This window comes from Lonchura striata, chromosome 3 (assembly GCF_046129695.1).
Source record: "Lonchura striata isolate bLonStr1 chromosome 3, bLonStr1.mat, whole genome shotgun sequence".
In the NCBI taxonomy this organism is placed as follows: Eukaryota; Metazoa; Chordata; class Aves; order Passeriformes; family Estrildidae; genus Lonchura; species Lonchura striata.
In genome coordinates this window covers 59,025,543-59,046,792 of record NC_134605.1, presented here as the reverse complement: position 1 = coordinate 59,046,792, position 21,250 = coordinate 59,025,543, and the positions used below count along the sequence as shown (strand labels likewise).

The 21,250-nt window shown below is 36.3% G+C and overlaps 1 protein-coding gene across 7 annotated transcripts in view; it reads left to right on the top strand.

Annotated features, from left to right (window-relative positions):
• EYA4 (EYA transcriptional coactivator and phosphatase 4) overlaps positions 1 to 21,250 on the top strand; it is a 138,986-nt gene that overhangs the window by 12,112 nt on the left and 105,624 nt on the right. For all 7 annotated transcript variants that reach the window (XM_077782202.1, XM_021540675.3, XM_021540674.2 and 4 more), the window contains exon 2: positions 5,795 to 5,896. In XM_077782202.1, coding sequence (XP_077638328.1) covers positions 5,864 to 5,896 — 33 coding nt within the window. In that variant the 5' untranslated portion in view covers positions 5,795 to 5,863. The remainder of the gene's footprint in view (positions 1 to 5,794; positions 5,897 to 21,250) is intronic.

Below are 21,250 nucleotides of genomic sequence, written 5' to 3'. Positions count from 1 at the left end.
CAATATTTCATTTCCAACAGGGATTGTAGCAAGACCCTAAATCTCATGTCTGACATTGCATCTTGAAGCTTATTGGTTTCTGAAAGACACTTTCTATATACATTAGAATATACACCATTTACCTACCCAGCTTAAACATATGCATGTTCTTATGCACATCCATGCTGGATATGTGCTGGGATGAGGACACTGAATGGATCCTACTGCGCAGCCCCCTCCACATAACTTGTACACTGTCACCCAAGGATTTACTATGAAAATGAGGGCTATTGGTACAGAAAGCAGCTGGGTGGGTCCATTTGCTTTTCAGCTCATCCTGGAAATTCCTCCTGTATTTCTTCCCTGTTCGCAACAGTGTATGAGGCTAAAATTGGATATTCATCTGTGTTAAATTGCATGAGTTCTTCTGTGAAATCCCAGCATAATTAATATTATTCAAAATAAGGAGTAATCTACTTTCTTTATTTGAGCAATGGATCTGCAAATGCAAATCTATGTAGGCAGGTGCTCAGCAGAACACAAAACCCAGAGAAGATTCTTTCATTCCATCAGGGCTTGCTGGAAATGCTTGAAGCTAAAATTGGTGGCACATGATGTTATGGCTTGCTGTCCTCTCCACTGCATACCGAGGGCTCTGGGTGAGGAAGGAGCTAGCTCTGTTTTTTGGAAGCCATTAATATAGAAGTGGGAACTGGATGTCCTGCAAAGGCTTCCAGAACACTCCAAAACTTCTCTGAGTGTAAAATTCTCATCCTCAGCAAGCTGAAAGTAGACTGAAATCAAACTGATCCAAAGACAGCCGTATTCAACCCTCCACAGAGCAAGGCCCAAGGTAGGGAAAAAAGTATTAGAAGAGGAGAAAGGGAAAGTCTATATTCTCATTAATTCTCTAGTCTGTGGAGAAAGATTTGTTTCTATAATGAAATAGGAGTTTTGCAGGAGGCTTTTTTTACTCATATTGATATCAGATAATAGACACCAGCTAAGGAAAGGGCCTCAGCTAAACCTAAATACACATGCAAAATTCCTGAGCCATTTCTGCTTTTGGGAAGGCAAGAATCCTTCTGGAATGAAAGAAGAAAAAATTTAAGAATTAAAATAATTTAGAAATTCTGAATATATTTCTGTTCACCTGCCCATTTTCCTCAGGGAAGAGTACATGTCCCTGAAAAGATCATACTGTCAGGGTGGTTTTGTTTGGCAGACAAAGTAGAAGTTCTAATAAATCAGCATTTGGTTTCCTTTTAACTTAGGAAATTAAAAGGATATTTTATCTTTTTTGCATTTATATTTTATCTTTTTCACGTGAGACTTTATGTGATAGGCATGCAGACAACCAGAAGGACGTTTTCTTAGGTAGGAAATTACTGAATATTAGGCAGAGCCTGTTTGTTACTGCCCATACCTTTGCCTTGTTCTTTCAAAGGAATGGGTTTCATGTGAAACAAATAGCCTGAAGTATCTATTTTAATGGGATTGCAGTGCATATGCACTAGTTTCTTGTCTAAAGCAATTTTCTCATTACCTGCCTTGCACAATCTTTCACAGTGCCTTGAATGTGCTTTATTCTACTCAGATGTTCTGTAGGAGTGATGCAAACCCAAAGTGAGATTTGCCTGAGAGACTGTGAGAGTTTGGGCCCTGGAGCCTGTCCTCATTTATTGGTTCACATCCTGCATAAATTCAGTGGCAGCTATCAGCACTAAGTATTAGTACTATCACAGGTTTCTGAAGTAGAGCACTAGAAAATAAGAAATTGCTCTATTTGTGACCACTTCTCTCTTAACATTTTGACTCCCAACCTGTGGCTGTGACAGAAATGAGTTCTTTTTTTGTGGCTGAATGAATTGCATAAACCACAACAGCATATTTCTGCTAGGCCTATTACCAATACATTTCAAAATGTGTAAAACAGTATAGTATATTTGCCTGGGATCATGAAATTTCTGAACTCTATTGCCACAGCACATATGATGCAGCCTTAGAAGAACTAGGAAGCATCATGTGATAAAATCTCAGTAGAAGTAGGTATTCTTTAGATAAAACAAAACAAAAAAAAGAATGTGAAAATGTGCCCAAGATTATTATAATGTGAAAAAAATATGGTAGAAACTGAGGCTAATGCTTGCCCTGCCCCTGAATTTCATTTCAGAAGACTAATTCTGAGAGGCCGAAGAGAGGACTTTCTTCCCAAGTAATTTTGTTGAAGTGAAATGGGGGAGATTTTTTTGTCTGATAGCCAAACTCCTCTTCCAAATGATGGATTCTTCTTGGAGATCTATATCCCTGTCTGGCCAACTGGAGGGCCTGAAGCAGCCTCTTGGGAATTGTCAAGTGCTTTAGGGCTGGTTTTTACCTGTGGGTCCCCAAGCTTTACATTCTGTCTTGAGCTTGTGGAAGTTGCAGTACAGGATCATAGCAGACATCCCATAGAAAATGAAATTGCATTACATTTTCAGTCACTTATAAAGCAGTGTGCAGCAGATCCTCAAGTAGTTTATTTTCTTTAACTTATGGGTGTATCTCTGGAAGGAAACACATGTTTCTCCTCATGGTCAAGTCCTGGAAGTTGCAGTTTAAATTTGATGAAGTGTTTTATTCCCCCAGATAAAAACAAATAAATAAAAAATTATATTTAAATGCATTTGTTGATGAGGAAAGTCAGGAATCCTCCTAATTAAGACATTTCTTAGAAAGGTAAAATTTTTATCTGCGAGCATAAAACACTTCATCAGTTTTAAAGCCACATCTGCAAGCAGTGGATAAAGAGGAGAAACAGGCATTTTTCTTCATTCTGGCTTGTCTGTGAGTTTAAGACTTTTAACAACTGTTTTTAAAATATTTAAACCCAGTTAGAAACACTTGCAATATAATAGGAATAAGAGTGCCCTCCCTTCCTCTGTTTTTAATCTGGTTCTCTTGATGGAATAAACTACAAGGTTGAATTGGTAACTGGATTATTGCCTCATAAAACAGCACGAGGTTACTATTATCCTTTAATTTTATATCTTTATTAGGGAGTAATGTTGGTCTTATTTAAATCACTGACTTCTCTAATGGTTTTTCTCTCCTTTTACAAATTTATAAAACTAAACCCTAAAGGATTTGGTCTAAGTGCAATTGGCATAACTGCCATTATAAAAATCTTTGTGCTAGCAGTTGGTTATAATCAGCCACTTTAACTGGGCTCAGAATACAGCAGAATTTAGCTGTTGATAGGTAGAATAATACTGATAAAATATTATTTCTGAATTTTATTTCAAAAAGCTCCATTTCCAGTAAGAACTTCTGAATTTTGAGGCAGTGTAATGATGGACAGCAGTGCCCTGGAAACTTACAATTTAGCATGTTTTTGCAAATCATGTATTAAATATATTTTGCATTTCTGCAAAGACTTAAATAAGCTTGTCTTTTTCATACAATTCAGTAAAGTAATTTTGAAAATTCATGAAAGTTAGTCTTTTTTAGAAGGCAACTAATACAAGTGGCATATTTAATGAGATATTCCAGTGAATACACCCACCTGAACTTTGAGACACAACACATACTATTGGCAGTTCTTAGTAGTAAAACTCCTATTGGATTTGTGTCATCAGGATGTATTTAAAATTTTGATACTCTGGAGTTTTTTGGGTTTTTTTTAATGTGAAATCCATCTGTTGATGTCAGTGTGCTTTGATTAAGCACCCATCAATAGGGAAAGAAGCATGGGTCTGTCTGTTTTGATGTAGCTCTGTAGTTGAGTTTTGTACAGAAAGTGAAGTATCTGCCACCTTCAGTGTCTGACTGATAGAATTAGAGCATTTACTTTGAATGAAGCCAGGTACTGCCTTTTTCAGTCAGTATACTTAGAAACCAGTCAAATAATTTGCTACAAATTTTATATTTTGATCATTTTTTTTTCTGAGAGCAATCTTACCGGTGCAATGACATGAACACCCTACAAACTTTTATTTAAATCAAAGCAGATTTTATGTTTAAATTATTAATGGGATATTTTAGTATTGTCATAAAAATTCATCTCTGTGTTTGCATTTGCCTCCTTTGATTTGGACTGCTGCAGGCAATGCCATGTAGAGCTGCTTTCTCTTAAAATATCCATTGCTCATGGCGGGCTCCTTTCTGAAAATTGCCTATAATAGGAAAGAAACCCTTCAATTCCCCTTTTAGCTTCACTGAACAAAAACTGGAGAAGATATTTACAAATAGAGGAGTATGGGCTCCACATTGACCACAAAAATCATGGGAAGTGATTACAGTTTTGGTGGGGGCATTGTGGGGGAAGATCAATGTCTTGGATCCCTCTGAAATTGAGAGGAGATTGAAAGCATTTTGAAAAATGGTTTTTCAGCTGTATGATACTATAAAATACATGCAACATTACTTTTTGAAAATTTGTCTTTTCCTTATGAAACATCATGGCAAAATTAATGAAACATGAATGTAAATAATTTTGAAACTTAGGCAAGAATGAAGAAAGACAGGAGGGTGTCACTTGATGGCAGGAAAAATCCAGGTGAAATTTGAAAGCAAAGTAGACTGGGGCTGTGCATTTATGTGTGTTCTAGAAAATATCCAATGCAAAACAAAATGAATTTTTGGGACTTACATTTTGGGGAGTAAGTGGAGGTATGGCTAGTAAGTGGCACTTGAGATTCTGAGAGGAGGTATTCAAAGGGCAATGAAAAGCAGTGGGTGAGAATGTGTGGGTTGTTCCACACAGGTTCCATTGCTCTGGCTCCTTTCAAATATTCTGCAAATGCCAATACAGCTGTACAGGTTTTTACTTCGGTTGTGTTTATTAATGCTTGCTGGTCAGAATTTTAAACAGAGATCTATGATATGATAATATTATTGAGCACAGTCCAAGGTAATTCCTTGTGGTGTCTTCTTGATTAACAAATCTAGGTAATATTGATAAGCAAATCCAGGAGGTTTGGGTTCCTAAGTGTATATGTTCATGTATTTATTTTTTAATGTAACATGAACTTTGATTAATGATATGATTATTGCATATATGAAATATCCCTGTCACTTTTCTTTTTGTTCTAAATTATGCAAATTTATGTAAGTCCAAAATGGATCTTTTCTGAGAATGGAGATTGTAAAATAATCATATAGCTTTATAGTTAGGGTTACCATGATAATTCACAGGCAGAACTCCTGGAAAATAGAATTTTCTTGTTGAAGATCTCCATATTTGATGAGAATGATTCACCCTATTAGAGAAGGTATAGACATAGCACATAATTAGGATAATGTCTGTTATTTAGCACTTTGTAGGGAGCCACTTGTTATAAACCACTTTGTGTATTTAATTTAATCCTAAAGGAATTTAATGAACCTTAGAGAGGGGACTTCACGCTGATAATTGCATAATAACCTATTTTTATGCCAGACACTTAATGGCTAAGAGGTTCTCATTAAATGTGTATTAAGCAGTTCTCTTCTATAACTGTCTTTCTAAGATGTTCTCTCATGGGTTATCATTTATTGACTACTTAACAGCTGCCTGTATTCAGCATTTTAGCTTCTTTATGGGTTTGTTTTCAGAGTTGTTTTTTCTCTTGAAGGAGTCAAAGAAAAGTCCCTGTTTCTGTTGTTATATTTTAGATAGTTCCCAAAATAATACTGAAGGTGTTGAAGCACTTTACATGAAATTAGTCTTCATATGGGAACTTTGCTTCAGATTTTAGTGAAACCACAACCTCAGTTAGGATGTTTGTTTATTGCAGATTTGCTTTAGAGGACCATAGACTAACATGTTGGTTTTTAAACTTCTCTTTTAATTTAGACTACTGAGCTGTAAATTGAAAGGAAGATAATTTCTGCTTGCGGAGGAAAAGAAAGGTGAATAACCTCAATGGAAGACTCTCAGGATCTAAGTGAACAGTCAGTAAGTACAAATGTTGCTAAATTGAATGGAATAAATTGAACTCTGTTCAACCAAGCTGTGTAAAAGGATTTTACTTTGGATTTGAAAATTATAGTAGGATCTGGGGAAATCTTCCAAGCTCCTAGTTTTAAACCTTTTAGTTTGTACATTAAGAGAATGGGTGGTTTAAATATGTTTTCCCTGTTGAAAGGAACAAGATCTTTGTTATGTAAGATTTTGCGGAACTACAATTGTTAGAGGGATATAATTAAGCTACATTGGAAGAATAAAATGTTAGAAATATGAACAGTGGTATGCCTTGTTCAAATAATTGCATTAAAATGTATCTCCACAGTGATCTGTCAGTTTTTCCAAAACAAGGGTTACCAAAAACAGAAGCAAAATATTTCAAATGGTGAGACTGTGGCAGATGACATACATTAATTTTTTCAGGATTTTCTTGGATTTCAAGGGGATGGTGAGAATTGGTAGTCTATCCCCCTGTCCCAAGTCAGAGAGAGTCTGCTTTTCACTGACGAAGTTTCTGGGAAAAATGGGGTGGACATTTCTTTTCGTTTTGCCTTTCTTATTTTTCTTTGCCTTTAAGGACAGATCTCCTCACCACCAGACTGCAGTTCTGAGGAGACAGCAGGCTCTGAGCAAATACAAAACTATCTGGGCTTGCCATCCAATATATTTGGCTTTTTAGCATCTTAATTTTCTGCTGTTTCTCACTGCTTACAACAGGGACACATTTTGCCAGTACCATGATCCCTATGATTCACTTGAACTTAGTGAACTAAAGATGAACAAAGGGATTTAGTATTCCTATTTCTGACATGTTGAAGGAGGTTATCCATGCAATAAACCTGTCTGAATATATATATATATTTTAGAGACTTTTAGGGGTAACACAAGTGCAAGGAAGTGGGAAGAGTTGCAGTGTTTCTAAAAGGTCAGTAATTTTCTTTAATAAGGAATACTTTTCTCCTGGCTGGGTAGCTCCTATCTGAGACTTTATCTTGGACTAGAATTTTGTTACTGATTTTAAATGGTACAGAACTGGAAAGACTTAACAGTGTCTTAAGTGCTCATGGTGGCACTACCTGGGACAGCTGCACATATTTATGTATTTAAAGTGTTCCCAAGCAAAACTTTAGGGCCTGTAAAAGCCACATGGCTTCATAATTTAATAAAGTTTTATAAAAGTCATAAAAGATTAGGCAGAAGTTCATCTCTTGCAGTCTGTGAAACAATTTTTCTGTGGAGTAATCATGGTGTGGTTATTAATAGGAGGTAGATGAGCCAGTTTAACTTACTGCAAAAACAGCTTTCCGTAGTAGTTAAAATGTTTTTGCAACACTGGATGCCTGATAAATGCATATTTTAGAAGAAATTTTACTACTCCATCATAGTTTAATCTCTCTAGTATTTCTCATAATTTCTACATAGCTTTATGCTACATATGAAAATGGTCTGCAGATTGCAAATTCAGGTGAAATCTGTGCTGTGTTGCATATGAAGGTAGGATTTGCTGTCTTTATGTTAGTGTCACAAAAAGTCATGATTCAAGACAAGTTTATTCTTCTTACTCTTCACAAACAGGGTCAGAACGTGAAGGTAATGGGTGGGAGAGCCATTTCATCACTCCCTGTATCCAGGTGGGTGCTGAGACTAAAGTATCGCCAAGAGCTTGGGCACAGTCCTGGGAATTGTGTGAGGCCTTTCTGCCTAGGGCCGGCACTAAGGCTTCATTTCCCAACTTCAAAAGTCATTTCACTCTTACATCATGGTTAAAGTCCTCTCAGCCAATTTCCAAACAAGAAAATAGCGTCTCTGGCTTAGTTCCTTAAACAGGGCATGTCTGTGGGCTAGAGATCTCAGGAAGCAGGAGGCTTTGCTGGTTTAAGTGGTTTAAACTCTAAGAAGATATCAGATGTATCTGCTTGAAGTGTAGCTGTGCTGTTTTGTACTGATTAATGTGTTTTATACTGGTTAGCTCTGGGCAGTTTCTGCCCATTAGGCAGGATTTTTAATTCTTGATGTGTTCAGGGAGCACAAGTACTTCTTTCCAGCCTCAAAATGTCTTTTAGAAGTTAAATGCATAATATTTAGATAATGAAAATTCATGGAGAATAAGGAACTAGCCTCTACTGCATGTGTATTAGATTGTGTGAATAAGGATGAGGGCAAGACCTGTGCTCAAACTTGTGTTGATACCTTGGTTTCAAATAGTCTAGTCCTTGGTTACTTTAAAGACTGCCTTTCTCTGCAGCTGAGATGGGTTAGAATGTGTTTGCTTTTGCATGGTGTGTTTGATGGACAGTTGAGTTTTCTGAAAAGAAAGATTCCTTTATTGGATTAATTTCCCTGGGAATTATGTTAAAGAAACTTTCATCCTTGGGAAAAGAAGCCAGGCACAGTTCGTTTGTACAGTGAACAAGAATAATTTTCAAGTTTTTATTTTTTTTTAAGTTTTATTTAAAGAAAGGATATTATTCTAACTTTTGAGAGTAGATCATCTTCCTGAGACATGATATATTGTAGTGTAGCATTTATTCTGTCAGTCTTCTCCGTAAGTCTGAAATCACTATTATTATTTTAACTAAAAAAAATACACCAATAAGAAATTATTAGTTCTGTGATTCCTGTCCTGGAAGTATTTCAGTTAGGTGAAACTTATATGATCATACCTAAGAGCAACTCCACAGCATCCCTGTTGAGATAAAATTTTATGAAAAATAAATTCTTCCCCTTTTGGCTCAGAACAATGACTGTATGATCACAACACTGCTTCAGAAATCTGTGCTCCCCTCTTCTCAGATCTTCTGAAGAATTGTATTTGACTGAATTGAGCAGCTGCTGTTTTCTGAGATGCCAGCTTTGTTAGATGTTATATATATCTATACATATATACATATTATGTCAGTAATTTATTTGTTTTTCCTATTTTTGACCAGAAGTCAGTCTACTTGCCTAATTGGTGCTGTAGAGCCTCTGTATTGGGAAACCTCTTGTGCCCCCTTTCCTTGCCTTCTCCTGGTGGCAGAGGTGAGAGAATCAAGTCTTAATCAAGACCATTCAGCAAGAAAAAGAGTCAGAATCAGAATAAAGTTTATTATACTCTGGCTTTCCTGTCTTTGCTCACAACTGAATAGTGAATAGCTCTATTTTGCAGACCAGCAGGAAAATGATACAATTTACTAGCTGATGCAGAGGTGAGCTGGGTTCCATCAGGTGCAGCTGAGATCCAGTGGATCCTTGCAGGTGGCATGGAGCAGTCTGGGATGAGGCATATCATGTTACTGTACTTTCTAGGGTGGGTATGTGTCCAAAAAAGCTCACAACTCTCTTTTCCTTTCCAATTCAGATACAGAATATATTTGTACATCCATGCATAGGACTTTATTTTAATTTATGGGAAGGCTCAGTTAATAGTATTCTGAGTGAAAAAGAGGAAAATAGTAAGACATGCATTGCACAGATAGAAGAAAATAACCAAATGATCCTTTTCATGTTCTGGTGTGACGTTTGTCTTCAGGTTCAGGCTACTGGTTACCAAGTGAAAGAATACTTAAAACCATATCAACTGATCTTACATGGAGCTATGTTATAAGTTCTATTTGTTTTGAAATGGAAAAGAAGGAAATTTTACACATCTTGTATTTATGAAGAGTCTGGCAATAGGGAAAGAAAAGTTTTTCAAGACTGATTTTGAAGATGATACATAAAAGTAATTTTTTAGCACCTAAATAGTCCTCTGTTGTGCTTCGGTATAGCAGACACATTTGGGATTTTGAGAACTACAGGTTTACACTCTTTATTTTGTCTCTTTTAGTCATCACTTTCTCTTCAGTCTGTATTAGTAGAAGAAGAACAATTTGGCTGCTAACTTACTAGTTTAAGGTTTCAAAGGGCCTTATTAGAAACTGGTGTAATTTCATCCCCTGGCCCTTTTATATAACAGCCTGCATATTTAGATTACTTCATTTTAACCTAGAATTAAACAATAGATTGCAGTGCTGTAGGACAGGACACTAGCAGATGTGAAGCTAAACGTGAACGAACAGGTTTTTATTTTTGTGACATTTGGACAATCATCCCCCTTGTGCCCTGGTAAGTTATTTGTTTTTTATCAGACTGTACAGACTGTTATATCTGTTACATGCATTTATGGCCCACTTGCAGATGGACAATCCTTGGCAACCTTTTTTGGACAGTGTTGTTTCCCCGTTTTTGTTTTATTTTAATGTGTGAAGCTGTCAGATGTGATCCCTTTGTAGATCAGTTTTCAGCTGCAGCTGTTTCTCTGTTGCCCGAGCCCTGTACCTGCAGCATTTAATCTTCCTCATATCTGGGGTGGGCAGCCTGCTAGCACTTTGGCTGGAGCTTATTACAGAGAAATTAAAATTAGATTAAACACTTTACCTGAATTTTAAAATGCTTTGTTTCACTTTTCTGCATTGCAGCATAGCATGTTGTGGTTCTTATCTCTGTTATATTAGTATTTATAGGACTTGGAATATTACAGGCAATTCATCTTCTCAGGTTAGTGATGTTGCTTGAAAGAGATATCTGGAAGTGATCTGGTCTAGCTTCTGGTCATGAAATGCTGGCAGTATGCACAAATACTTCAGTTATGAGAGCAAGGAACATTTAAGCTCAGTAAGTGAAGAAATTACAGATGGAGTAAGAAAAAAATGTTTTCTTAATGAGTGATTTTAATTAAAATCAGTCATTGAAGAAAAATGCCATAACTTTAACTCAGCTGTAATAGAAAGTAATAGAAAACGGGGCTGTCTTTTCAAAGTATTTTTGAGAATTACTAAGATATTTTACTACCTCTGTTCTACAGACACAGTAACTGGCATAGAGATGTGGTTTGCCATAAACGATCCAAAATTATCACCCATTTTGAATTACAGTAGATAAGAATATATTGTAATATCATAATTCCTTGTCTCTCATCTAATAGGAATTAGAGGTAGAAACATCAATGTTGTTCTCTCTCAGCTGTAAGACCTTTACATATGACATAACAACTTATGAACAAACACTTTCTTGCTCTTTCCTTTGTGCTCTACCATGTCAGCATTCTGTCATTTCTATACAATAATCCACCACTTTTTTCAAACTACATTAATAGTTTTCAATATATTTTATTTCTGTCATTTACCAAATGGGGCAGACCAACTGAGAAAGTACTCAGAAGCAATTCATGCATTTTGACACGTAGAATAAACTGAGCAGAGTTGTGTGTCATGTGAATTGCATATCATTGGAGAAATAGTGTGGCATGAAAGGTACGAATGTTCACTGTTGACATGCATACAAAAATAGAAATGTGCATTTTTTCTAAGTTGGTTAAAATTCTATTTTGAAAACAGATTTATTAAAAAGCTCAGTAAGAAATCTCTTCATGTATCCAAGATAATTCTACAGAATAATATCCATGACTTGTAAAATTGCAAGATAGGATGAGAAGAGGTGTTGGCAAAGAAACAGAAATGCTCCTGTCATTGTCACTGCCATGTTTCCTCTGGTTTAGCTCTCTGCCTGTCTCCTGGAAGATGTTACCATGTCACTATCAGAAGTTTAAATGGAAAGGCACAGTATGGGCTTTATTTAATAACGAAGAAAACCAATAAAAGAAAATGTTCTGCTGTCACATACTGTCCTTGGACTGTTGACAGGGACTGACACATAGCTACTATATAGTTTGTTATTGCTGGTATTTCTGGCTCCAGAGAGGCCCCAGACTAGAATTTTAGGGATAGAACTACTCGGGAAAATTGCCACTGCCTTAAGCTACATGAACTTTCCTTAAGATAGATACCGTCTTCTGCACAGGGGTCTCCAGGGTTTCTGGAGCATGAAATTCTCTATTACTAGTGATGTTACAGCCCTGATGTGATATGGATATCAGAGATGGCTTCTATTGTATTGTAACAGATGACGCCACTAGAAAAAATAAAGACAAAAATTTGCCAGTGGAAAAATTGTCTTCAAGGCCTGAAAATGGGGCCAGCTTAGACCTTTTCTGAATTCTCCACAATGACCTGTTCACCTACGAAAAGGTTTGTATCTATGCATGCATACATAAGATATGGAACATGAGAGTCAGTCCAACAAAAGTATTATCTCTCCCTATAAATGGTGCTTTCTTAGAATAAATCAGAATCTGACAGACACATTTCAAGCTCTGCCGATGAATTTTGCTTGTATGATATGATACTTGTTCAAGCATTTAAAATACCAAATTTATAAGTACACTTCTAATTTATTTTAATATTGAATTTTAACTTAGGATTACTTACAAAATTTCCAAAAGTGTCCATGTCTGTCCAATTTGTGATAGCAAAATGAAAACACAAGTTTCCTTTAGCACAGAGATTGTACATCAGCTTAGGCTTCTGATTTTGACAGTGTCCAGGTGCAGTTAACATAAGAAGACTTACTTTCTTCTTCAGTAAAAAGGGCTCAGGGTTTTGTAATGAAAACAAAATATTCAACATGACAGTAGATCAATCCTAGTTTTTTCATTTTTCAAGGCTAAATGCCTAGTGCCTTCATGCCTATTAAAAAACTAAGTCTACATTTTCACATGAAAAGCATGGTTTACACTGAACATACATTAGATTTCTACTCATTTGATTATTGTAAAAAGTCCAGATGCAGCAGTGTGCTGAAGAATGTGTGGGACTTAGGGGATGTGATTAAGCCCAGGGATTTTTCATGTGCTTTAAGTTAGGCATGTGCTTAAATACTTTTCTGGAAAAGACTTGGAAATACAAAATAAAAGCAGTAATTTCGAAATATTTTACTACCAAATACATCTGAATGATTTGTGGCTGCGGCTACTATTTATTCAGCATTATGTAACAGTCATGGTTTCTTTCTTCTCCTTATAGTAGCTTTTGTCTGAGCTTTACCTACATATCCAAGTGGTTGACTTGCAAATCAACTTGTATTAAAATAGAGAAGAATGACAGGGAGAAGTATTAAATAATTTTTAAATAACAAAATGACGCTAGGCAAATAATCTAATTTCCTATTTCATAAAGTATGTCTTAAACACATTGTGCACATGCAGGTCCATTAAACCACACTCACATCCTTATCTTCTCTTATATTTGGTTAAATCTTTAGCAATGTGAAGAAGATGTTAAAATCATTGAAATGTTCTGGCTACAGTAGATAGAAATAATTTTGCCATAATATAACTTAAGGCAGAATTTGTCCCAGAAGATCCCATTGGAGTAACAATGTGAAACTCATGTTGTTCATTTGTTTATTTATTTATTAGTTAAATAATTCATTTTAAGGTTTGTTCATGCTTCTCCATACTCTTGAAAGCAACACCTAATGCTCGATGAAAGTATTGTCATGGCAGCATCCTTTGCCTTATGTCAGCACTTGGACTTCAGCAGTGATTATGCTTTAGTCAAAGAACTCACCATCCAAAGTATGAAGCAGATTTCATCTCAGACACCCAGAGATTTATGTTGGAGTGCTACTTTTATAAAGGCAAGCTCTAGGTGAGCTTTAACTGAAGATTGAACAAACCTCTTCTTAAATGTGGCAGAAAATCTAGTTTATTGCATCTCTTTCTCTTTTTTTGTGTATAACAGTAGAGAAATTAATGTTAGCTGACCACGATTCCATGATTTGTTTGTTTGTTTGTTTGTTTTTGGTACTGGAAGCAGTGACTAGTGGGATTTCTGTCATGAAAAAGAGCACCTTTTATAGTTCAGGTCTAGTTGTCCCTGTTTTTGTGAAACCTTACTGGGCTTTAAATTTTTTACTCTTTAGTCTTGGGCCAAATGAAATTTTTCTTTATGTGATTCAGTCAAAGTATACAAGAGAAGGAGCTAAAGGAAACATCTCTTACTTCTGAAATGAAAAAGAATGTTTTTCTCATTTCAGTTGGTAATGCTGTTAAAAAATTATACAGGTTTTCAAGTTTCAGTTTGTCATGCAGTCACCTTCCTTGTGGGGCTACTAATGTCTTGCAGTGAAATGTATTGGGCTGCCACCTGAGCTTTTGGGGATTTACAGAGTAACAGCCCGCAGCCTGGGAGCCTGGTGTTGCTGGACATGGCAGTGTAGATACTAAATTCCATCCAATAAAAAGTCAAACTATGCTTGTAGTTCAAAATCCAGTAATCCGTGCTTTAACTGTTTTTCAGCGATACTTTTTACTGGCTCTGTGCAAAAAGTATTTGTGCATTTACCCACCCAGATAGGATCAAGTGTGAGAAAGAACTTCTCACTAAATGGTGATTCTCATAGTGGCTCTTGAGCAGTTAGGAAAACCTCTTCTTGCTCTTTTTTCCATTGATTCAAAGATTCTTACTCTGTTAAAATTCTTCCAGCAGCCTGTGCCTTGAATACAGCACATTGCTTTCCCAGCAGTTCAGGCCTTTGCTTTAGTGGAATGGGCTGTCATTTCCTCTCCTCCTTTTTAGTTCATTTTCTTTGAGTTGTGAAATAAACTTGATAGTATGACAATTTTTGAAACAGTGAAATTAAAATAATTACATAATGAAATGTATGGAGTATTTCTACCATTCAGTGTGTTTTGCCATCAGAGGGAGCAATGTGTTCTGTAGTTAATGGTTAGTTAATTGTTCTGTAGTTAATTGGTATCCTCTGTTTTGCCTCAACCACTACTAACTGCATTTATGTAAAGAGCCTGGCTCTGATGCATTAGGGGCACCTGAGCTTCCCTTGCTTTCTCTTGCTTACCCTGGTTGTCATGGGCCATTCCAGGATGCTTTTAATATAATTAATTTTAATGAATAATTGAATTAACTCAGCTTTCACTGCACTGGACACAGGAGATTCTGTTCTCAGGGAAGTCCAGCGCACAGGAAGAATGAATGCTGTGCACAGTCAGATGCTGTATACAGAGGTACAAATGTTCAGGACCTTGAATCCAGCTACACTTTCCTTCACATACATTTAATCAGTTTCTAATACACACTCTGATGTACTGGTTCTCAGCTTCCATTATCTATCTATTATCTTCTTTTCAAGAGGTTCGTTACTCAGGCTAAGCTCAAGTCATTATCACATTCAAAAGTTCAGTTTATGCTAAATAATCTTGAGAGCTGTATTTGTTTACATCTTTCTGTATGTACTGTTTCTTCCATGTAGTAATAGTGGTTGTGGTGGAGCTTTGATGGGCCATGGACATGCAGATATCCTGCTGTATATCCTGTGATCTGCCATGTTCTCAAATTCTTTCAAGTTAAACAGCTTTGATAATGAGTTTAAGTGGGTTTTTACTGCATCAGTGTAAAACTGATGATTAACTTGTAGCCTCTCTAGTGTAGCACCTGCATCTAGAAGTTTCATAAAAATGAAACTAATTTTATCCCCTCATCCCATAGCTTTGAAGGTGAAAGAGTGAGTTTGTAATTTCAAATGGAATGCTTTTTAATAACGGTATTAAATGATAATTTAAACCGTACTCCTTGGGGCATCACAAGTGAAAATCATAGGCTTTCAAGAAGCTGATTCCATATTGCATTTCATGCATAACTTGCTTTTAAGTCAAGGAATACAGCATTTAATTTATTGAAGAAAAACTATACAGTTCCCTTGCAAGATACTAGATTTAATCTAAAGATAAATGCAAATTGAAAGTAAAAGTATAGGAAATAGTCCTTGTAGGATCAAGGGCGGTTATGTGATGCACCATTGGCTGATTGTTCATAAACTCTTCAGTTCTTTCTTCTTAATACCAGGGTTCAACAGTACTCAATTTTGATGAAAGCAAACACATGCTTGACCTGAACTTTCTAGGTTGAAATAATATTTAATTTTAGATTTAGCAGGGTAGAATTAGCTAGCCTTTTGAGAACTTTATACTGAACTATTTACTGAAAATCTCTCAGTTCATGTAATTAAACTGTATTTTAAAACATGTCTATGGAAGCAGATGTATTGCAATAATATTACACTTCATCTGCTTTTCTGATGCTGTTGGATATCTTCTGCTTTGGACATTAACCATATAAAGAGTTCTGTTGAAAGTCCTGGTCTTAACTGTGATAAATAAAACTGAATAATTGCGTAATAAGACATGCTACCAAATATAATATATTTGAAGAAGTGAATTGTTTCCAGTTGACAGTCTACAGATCTTTGTATTTTTGTCTAAAGACCTGTGTATTGATGAGAGAAGACTTAGAATTGCTTAGAATATAGGCATTTGCAAAAATTTGTAGCAATGCAGCTGTAGTTAACCAGTTGCATCAACAAAGATTGAATGCAAATCTAGAGCCTGATTCCAACATAGTTACGCAATTGTAAAATTTACCTATTACCCATCAAGTAAGGGTATCAAGCAGAGCTGCCATCCAAAAAGCTTATGTTAGCACTTAAAAGGAGTAGGAGAAAAAAAGTATGCTTAGATTGTGCTACTCACTAATTTCATGTTCTGTGGTGTATTTTTTCAGACAAGGAAATCTTAATGTGGTCAACATGCTAAAATATATAATAATAAAAAAACAGATTATAATGCTCAGGAATCTTGTACTACATGCTCCTTAATGGATGAATGAATTTCTCATGCCTACCATACAGGTCAAAAAGACCTCTGTGAAACTTTATGTCTACATTGAGTTCCATTTGTAACTGGTCTTACAATTATATTCAGTCAGTACTGCAGATATGACCTGATTGTGGATCTGCAAATCAAGCTGCAAAATTCAGCATGGTCACCTGTAAGAGTATGGAGCTGAGAAAGAAATGTAATTATCCCAGGGGCAGTGCTGTCTGGTTTCACCTAACATAATGTGCACTGAAGAGAAAGGGTGCCAGATGGTTGTGAAAGAGCTGCAGCCCAGCTTCTTTAAAATCACCAGTTACAGAAATCCATCTGGCATATGCCAAGGGCAGGAGCTGACCAGCTAGCTGTCCTGTGATTTCCAGCAGTCTCAAGAGATGTTCTTGAGGCCTTGAGTGAATATGTGATGCAGTGCCTAACCAGGAACTGGAGCATTTCAAAACATCTAAAATTTTCAGCTGAGTGCTTCACAGTCCTCAGAAATTATACTTGGTCATAACATGTTTTCAGAAAAAGATAAGAAAAAACATCAACATCTGTAATACTTAACCTCAATTCTCTTGGAAAATTTACATTTTCACAGAGGAAATCATCAATGGAGAGCATAGATAGGAATGCATGGGTTATAGGTGATTATCCTGCAAATTTTCAGTGCTGAAAGAAAGCAAAAGATGGAAAATAACTTCTATGGGGAAAAAGGTAACCAACTGTGTAAATGATGAGTGTGAGGATATTTTGACCAAGTATATACAGCAATGTAGAAAAGTAAAATGCAGCAATGCTTCCTGCTAGGACAGGACTCCTTGGCTGTTAGTTTCACTAAGCCACTGTGTTTACTCTTCATTTTTTATACTTTTCAGTGCTTCTGCTGTAGCAAAACATCAAAGTGCCATGATTGAGTAATACTTGAAAAATGAAATATACGTCATCTAGGGGAGACCATTGGAACATTGTCTGATGTTTGGAGCTAACTTTGTCCCTAGTATTCACTTATCCTTTACTACTACTTGCTGGGAGAGAATGGGAGAATAAATCCCTGCTATTCTGCTGCTGCTCAGTGGTAGTTTTTGAGCTTAATCTTAAGAAAAGATGTATCTCAGACAATCAGACAATTATAAGAGTCTTGAAGCTCATTAGAGGCACAGATTTATTAGTATATGCAGAGAAGATCTTCAACTGCTTAATCTTTATTTTAGGTTGGGTTTCTCTTTTTCATATCTTTCCTTGTGTCTTTCTCAGGGGAGCATAAACAGTTACCCTTGAAATTTGGGGGTCAGAAAACAGTCTTCAATAGATGCCACAGTGCAAAGCAGGGAGGGAGTGTTTGAATAAGGAAGGGTGTTTTATGTGGTGATAAAGACCTCTGCAGTAATATTTTCTCTTTTACGAATACTACTACAAAGATAAGGCCCTTGTATTTGGCTACATAGAGAAGTTACTGTCATGTGAAGACCAAAAATGTTCCTGCCATTTTCTTCCACTTCTTGGTTTATAGTAAGCTTTGTCCAGCTGCGGGAAAAGACTACACTGTCTTTTCATCTATAAATGTTAGTAGTGTCACCTGGTAAGTTTGCATGTATGATTTTTCTGCTTTTCCAGAAGAAAATGCTTCCACTCAAATTAGAGAAGCCCAGTGAGTGATTTATCCAATTCCAGACTAAGGTATGCTTGTGAGTTTGAGTACATGAACTCCACTGGAACTTGGCTTTATTCCCAGGGCTTCCCATTTAACATCATAGGGTACAGACTGTGAAAGTATAATGCCCACTAAGTCAGAGACCTAATGATGTCAAATTAAAGGGGAAAAGGAAGAAAAGATCCATCTTAGAAATTAAGGGAAGCTGTAGCTGCCTTCCACATGGAAAGCAAATGATGGAATAAATCATTCTTGTATTCCTGGAACAGACTGGACTATTCTGCAGTAATAAAAAACGAATACAGAAAGTGCAGTAATGGTATCATGCAGTGTGTAGTATTTGGTGCTGTTTTTCACCAAAAGGATACATAACTGTGTAGATGTCATGCAGGCTTACAACCATCCTTCCACTTTTTTTTTGCTTTTTCTACTTCTCTTAGTTGCCTGAATAAAGTTACTAATACACACTATTCCAATGACAGTATTAACTAGAACACAGGAGATTACTGCTCTGCTTTCTCTGCTCAGTACCCACGCAAGGGATGTGTAGCAAAGAACACGAGCCTTTTTGGTGCAGAGAAGTAGAAATTATTGTGGCATAATTAGCACTAAAGGATTTTGGTTTAGGTGGTATAATAACAAAGCACGGTGTATACTCCACCCAACCATCTTTCTATCCCTGTCTACCTCTGTACCATATAAAGAAACACATTTTTCACACTTTCTGTCAGTATAAATAGTTTAATGTATTATATTTAGTGGAGATGGTTTGAAGATAGTTATTTTATTAATTGGTTTTAACATCTGTTACATGTCCAAAAAAAAAAAAAAAAATCACTGTTTAAATACTGAAGTATGTTAATATTTTAAATATTGAATTTTGATAAGCCAGTAAACTTCTGCTAATTCAGTAGAAAATTCTTGACTATCAAAATAACAGTAAACAAATAAACAAAATACATGATAACCAAATCAAACCCTAAAGATCCTTCACTGTATTATGCAGTGGAATTAGCAAGTATGTACATTTTATGTGCCATTGTTTTGTAGTTCATACTGGAAATACATGTCATTTGAGCAAATTCAACCTAAGGATGAGAGAAAATCTGGCAAATTTTTTGAAATGTAATCAAGCATTTTTGCACTGCAATAGCATGTGTGCCCAGCATGTATTCTTGCTGTGTCTGTATTTTGGCTAGTAAGAGAAATTGGTGCAAACAATGAGTTGAAGAGAATCATGAGAAAAAATGAAAATCCAACCCACAGTATTTGTGATTAGTATGGCTGTAGGATGTGATGGGCTTTGAGGACCAAAGAAGGAAACAACCTCAAACAGAGAAGCAGTTAGACTATAGTCTTCATACTCATAGAAGAACTGCATCCTTATTTGCCATACTGAAAGCACACAGTAAAGAAGCTGCTGCATGATTGCATGGGTTTGTGGCTGGATATGTGATCCTTTAGAGATCTTTCAGTGATTGTCACATGGTGATAGGTAAAGCCTTTGGAAACTCTAAGTCAGACTAGGGTAGCAATGCATTAATTGGTACATGGATTTTGAAGCCCTCTGCTGTTTCTGCCCTACCTACTTGTAATTTTGCTGTGACTTGCAGAGAATCTTGCTTCTTTCTCTGAAGAACATCTGCAGCCCTGGTATTCTGCTCAGGTTATGCAAACACCTTTCCATTACACAGGGTTGGGTTGGCCATCAGGATCTCACTTCATGAAGGCTGCCCTTCAAAAACTGTTCTGTTGGTTGAGTTGCATGATGCTATGATTTGGTAAGTGTAACTAAAAAATAATATCTCATTACTGTGGCTTTCCTTCAAGATTGATTTGATTAAGTATGCTTAATAGCACTGCAATTGAATTGTACAAAGCCCTCTGCATTTTAATAGATGGACTGATAGCAAAAATATGTTAGTAATGTTCTGAGAGTTTGTGTAGCTTCTGGTTTGTGAAATACAAAGTTTAGAGTATCCAGTACTTAATAAAATTTCTGCTGGTTTTCAGTGTTAATAAAAATTGCCAAGTAATTAAACTACAGCATATATTAAAATTGATTTCTCTTGCATTGAAGGAGATTACAAATCGAGACTTTTTCTCATTGCTCAAAGCTCTTGTGGGCAGCAGCATATTTTTTAACTTTGTGGCTCTTAGTGTAAAGTTTTGAATGGTTCTGCTGTTACATACTTTTATTCAGCTTAAAATTATTTTTTAGTGATAGAAAGTCAGTGTGAACTAGGTGAAAAAGGCATCCCTTTTTAGCAAAACAGTTATTTGAAATTAAGTGAGGGGTCTTGTATTCCCATACATATGCACAATTGCCATTCTAAGACTTGGGTTTCCCCAGTGCAGACCACAGAGTTTTCCTGCTGGTTTATAATCACATGCAGATATGACAGCATATCTAAACTTGTCATTTTTCAGACCTTGCCGGTGGCTCTTAATCCATCTGGCCCCTTGTGTGTCCTTGGTCAGCTTTGCCTGGAGCAACTGCTGAGCAACTTCACTTGCTGGTGGCCACCTTGCTTTGCAGCTTTGGATTTCTCAAAGAGCAGCATTGAAAGGAAGGGAAAAAGCAAAGTTCTTGCTTTGTACTGCTGCTAGTGAAAAAGAAATGTCCTTCTTGAAGGCATCTTCCTTGTTGCTTGATCAACAGATCTGGACTTGTCTCCTTCCTTGCCTCCCTGCTTGCTGTAACTGGGTGTGCATCGGTAGATTAAAACCATGTGAGAAGCTCTTTGGCCACCAACCATTTATCCCCATTTTATCAATATGCCCAAAGATGTCTATCTGCTGGAAAATTTAATAATGTGACAAAAAGGGGCTCTGCATCTTTTCCAGCACTTTTCTGCAGTGGATTAGGCATGTGAAGATACCAAATATGTCCCAGGATCTGATTATACTCAGGTCTCCTTTTTTCCATGCTGCACTTTACAGAGCAGTATGTTCTATTTTAAGCAGTGCATCATATCTTTAAAAATATAAAGGTACATAAATGAAAGCTTATGCTCTGGAGCTGAGTTCCCAGTTACTTTTACTCATGTATTTTATGTCTGTTATACCCATTTCCTATGGTACTATGGACCTGATTCAGAAAAGCATATAAGCATGTGCTTAATTAAGTGCTTTCCTGAATAGGTATGCTTTTCTGAATTGG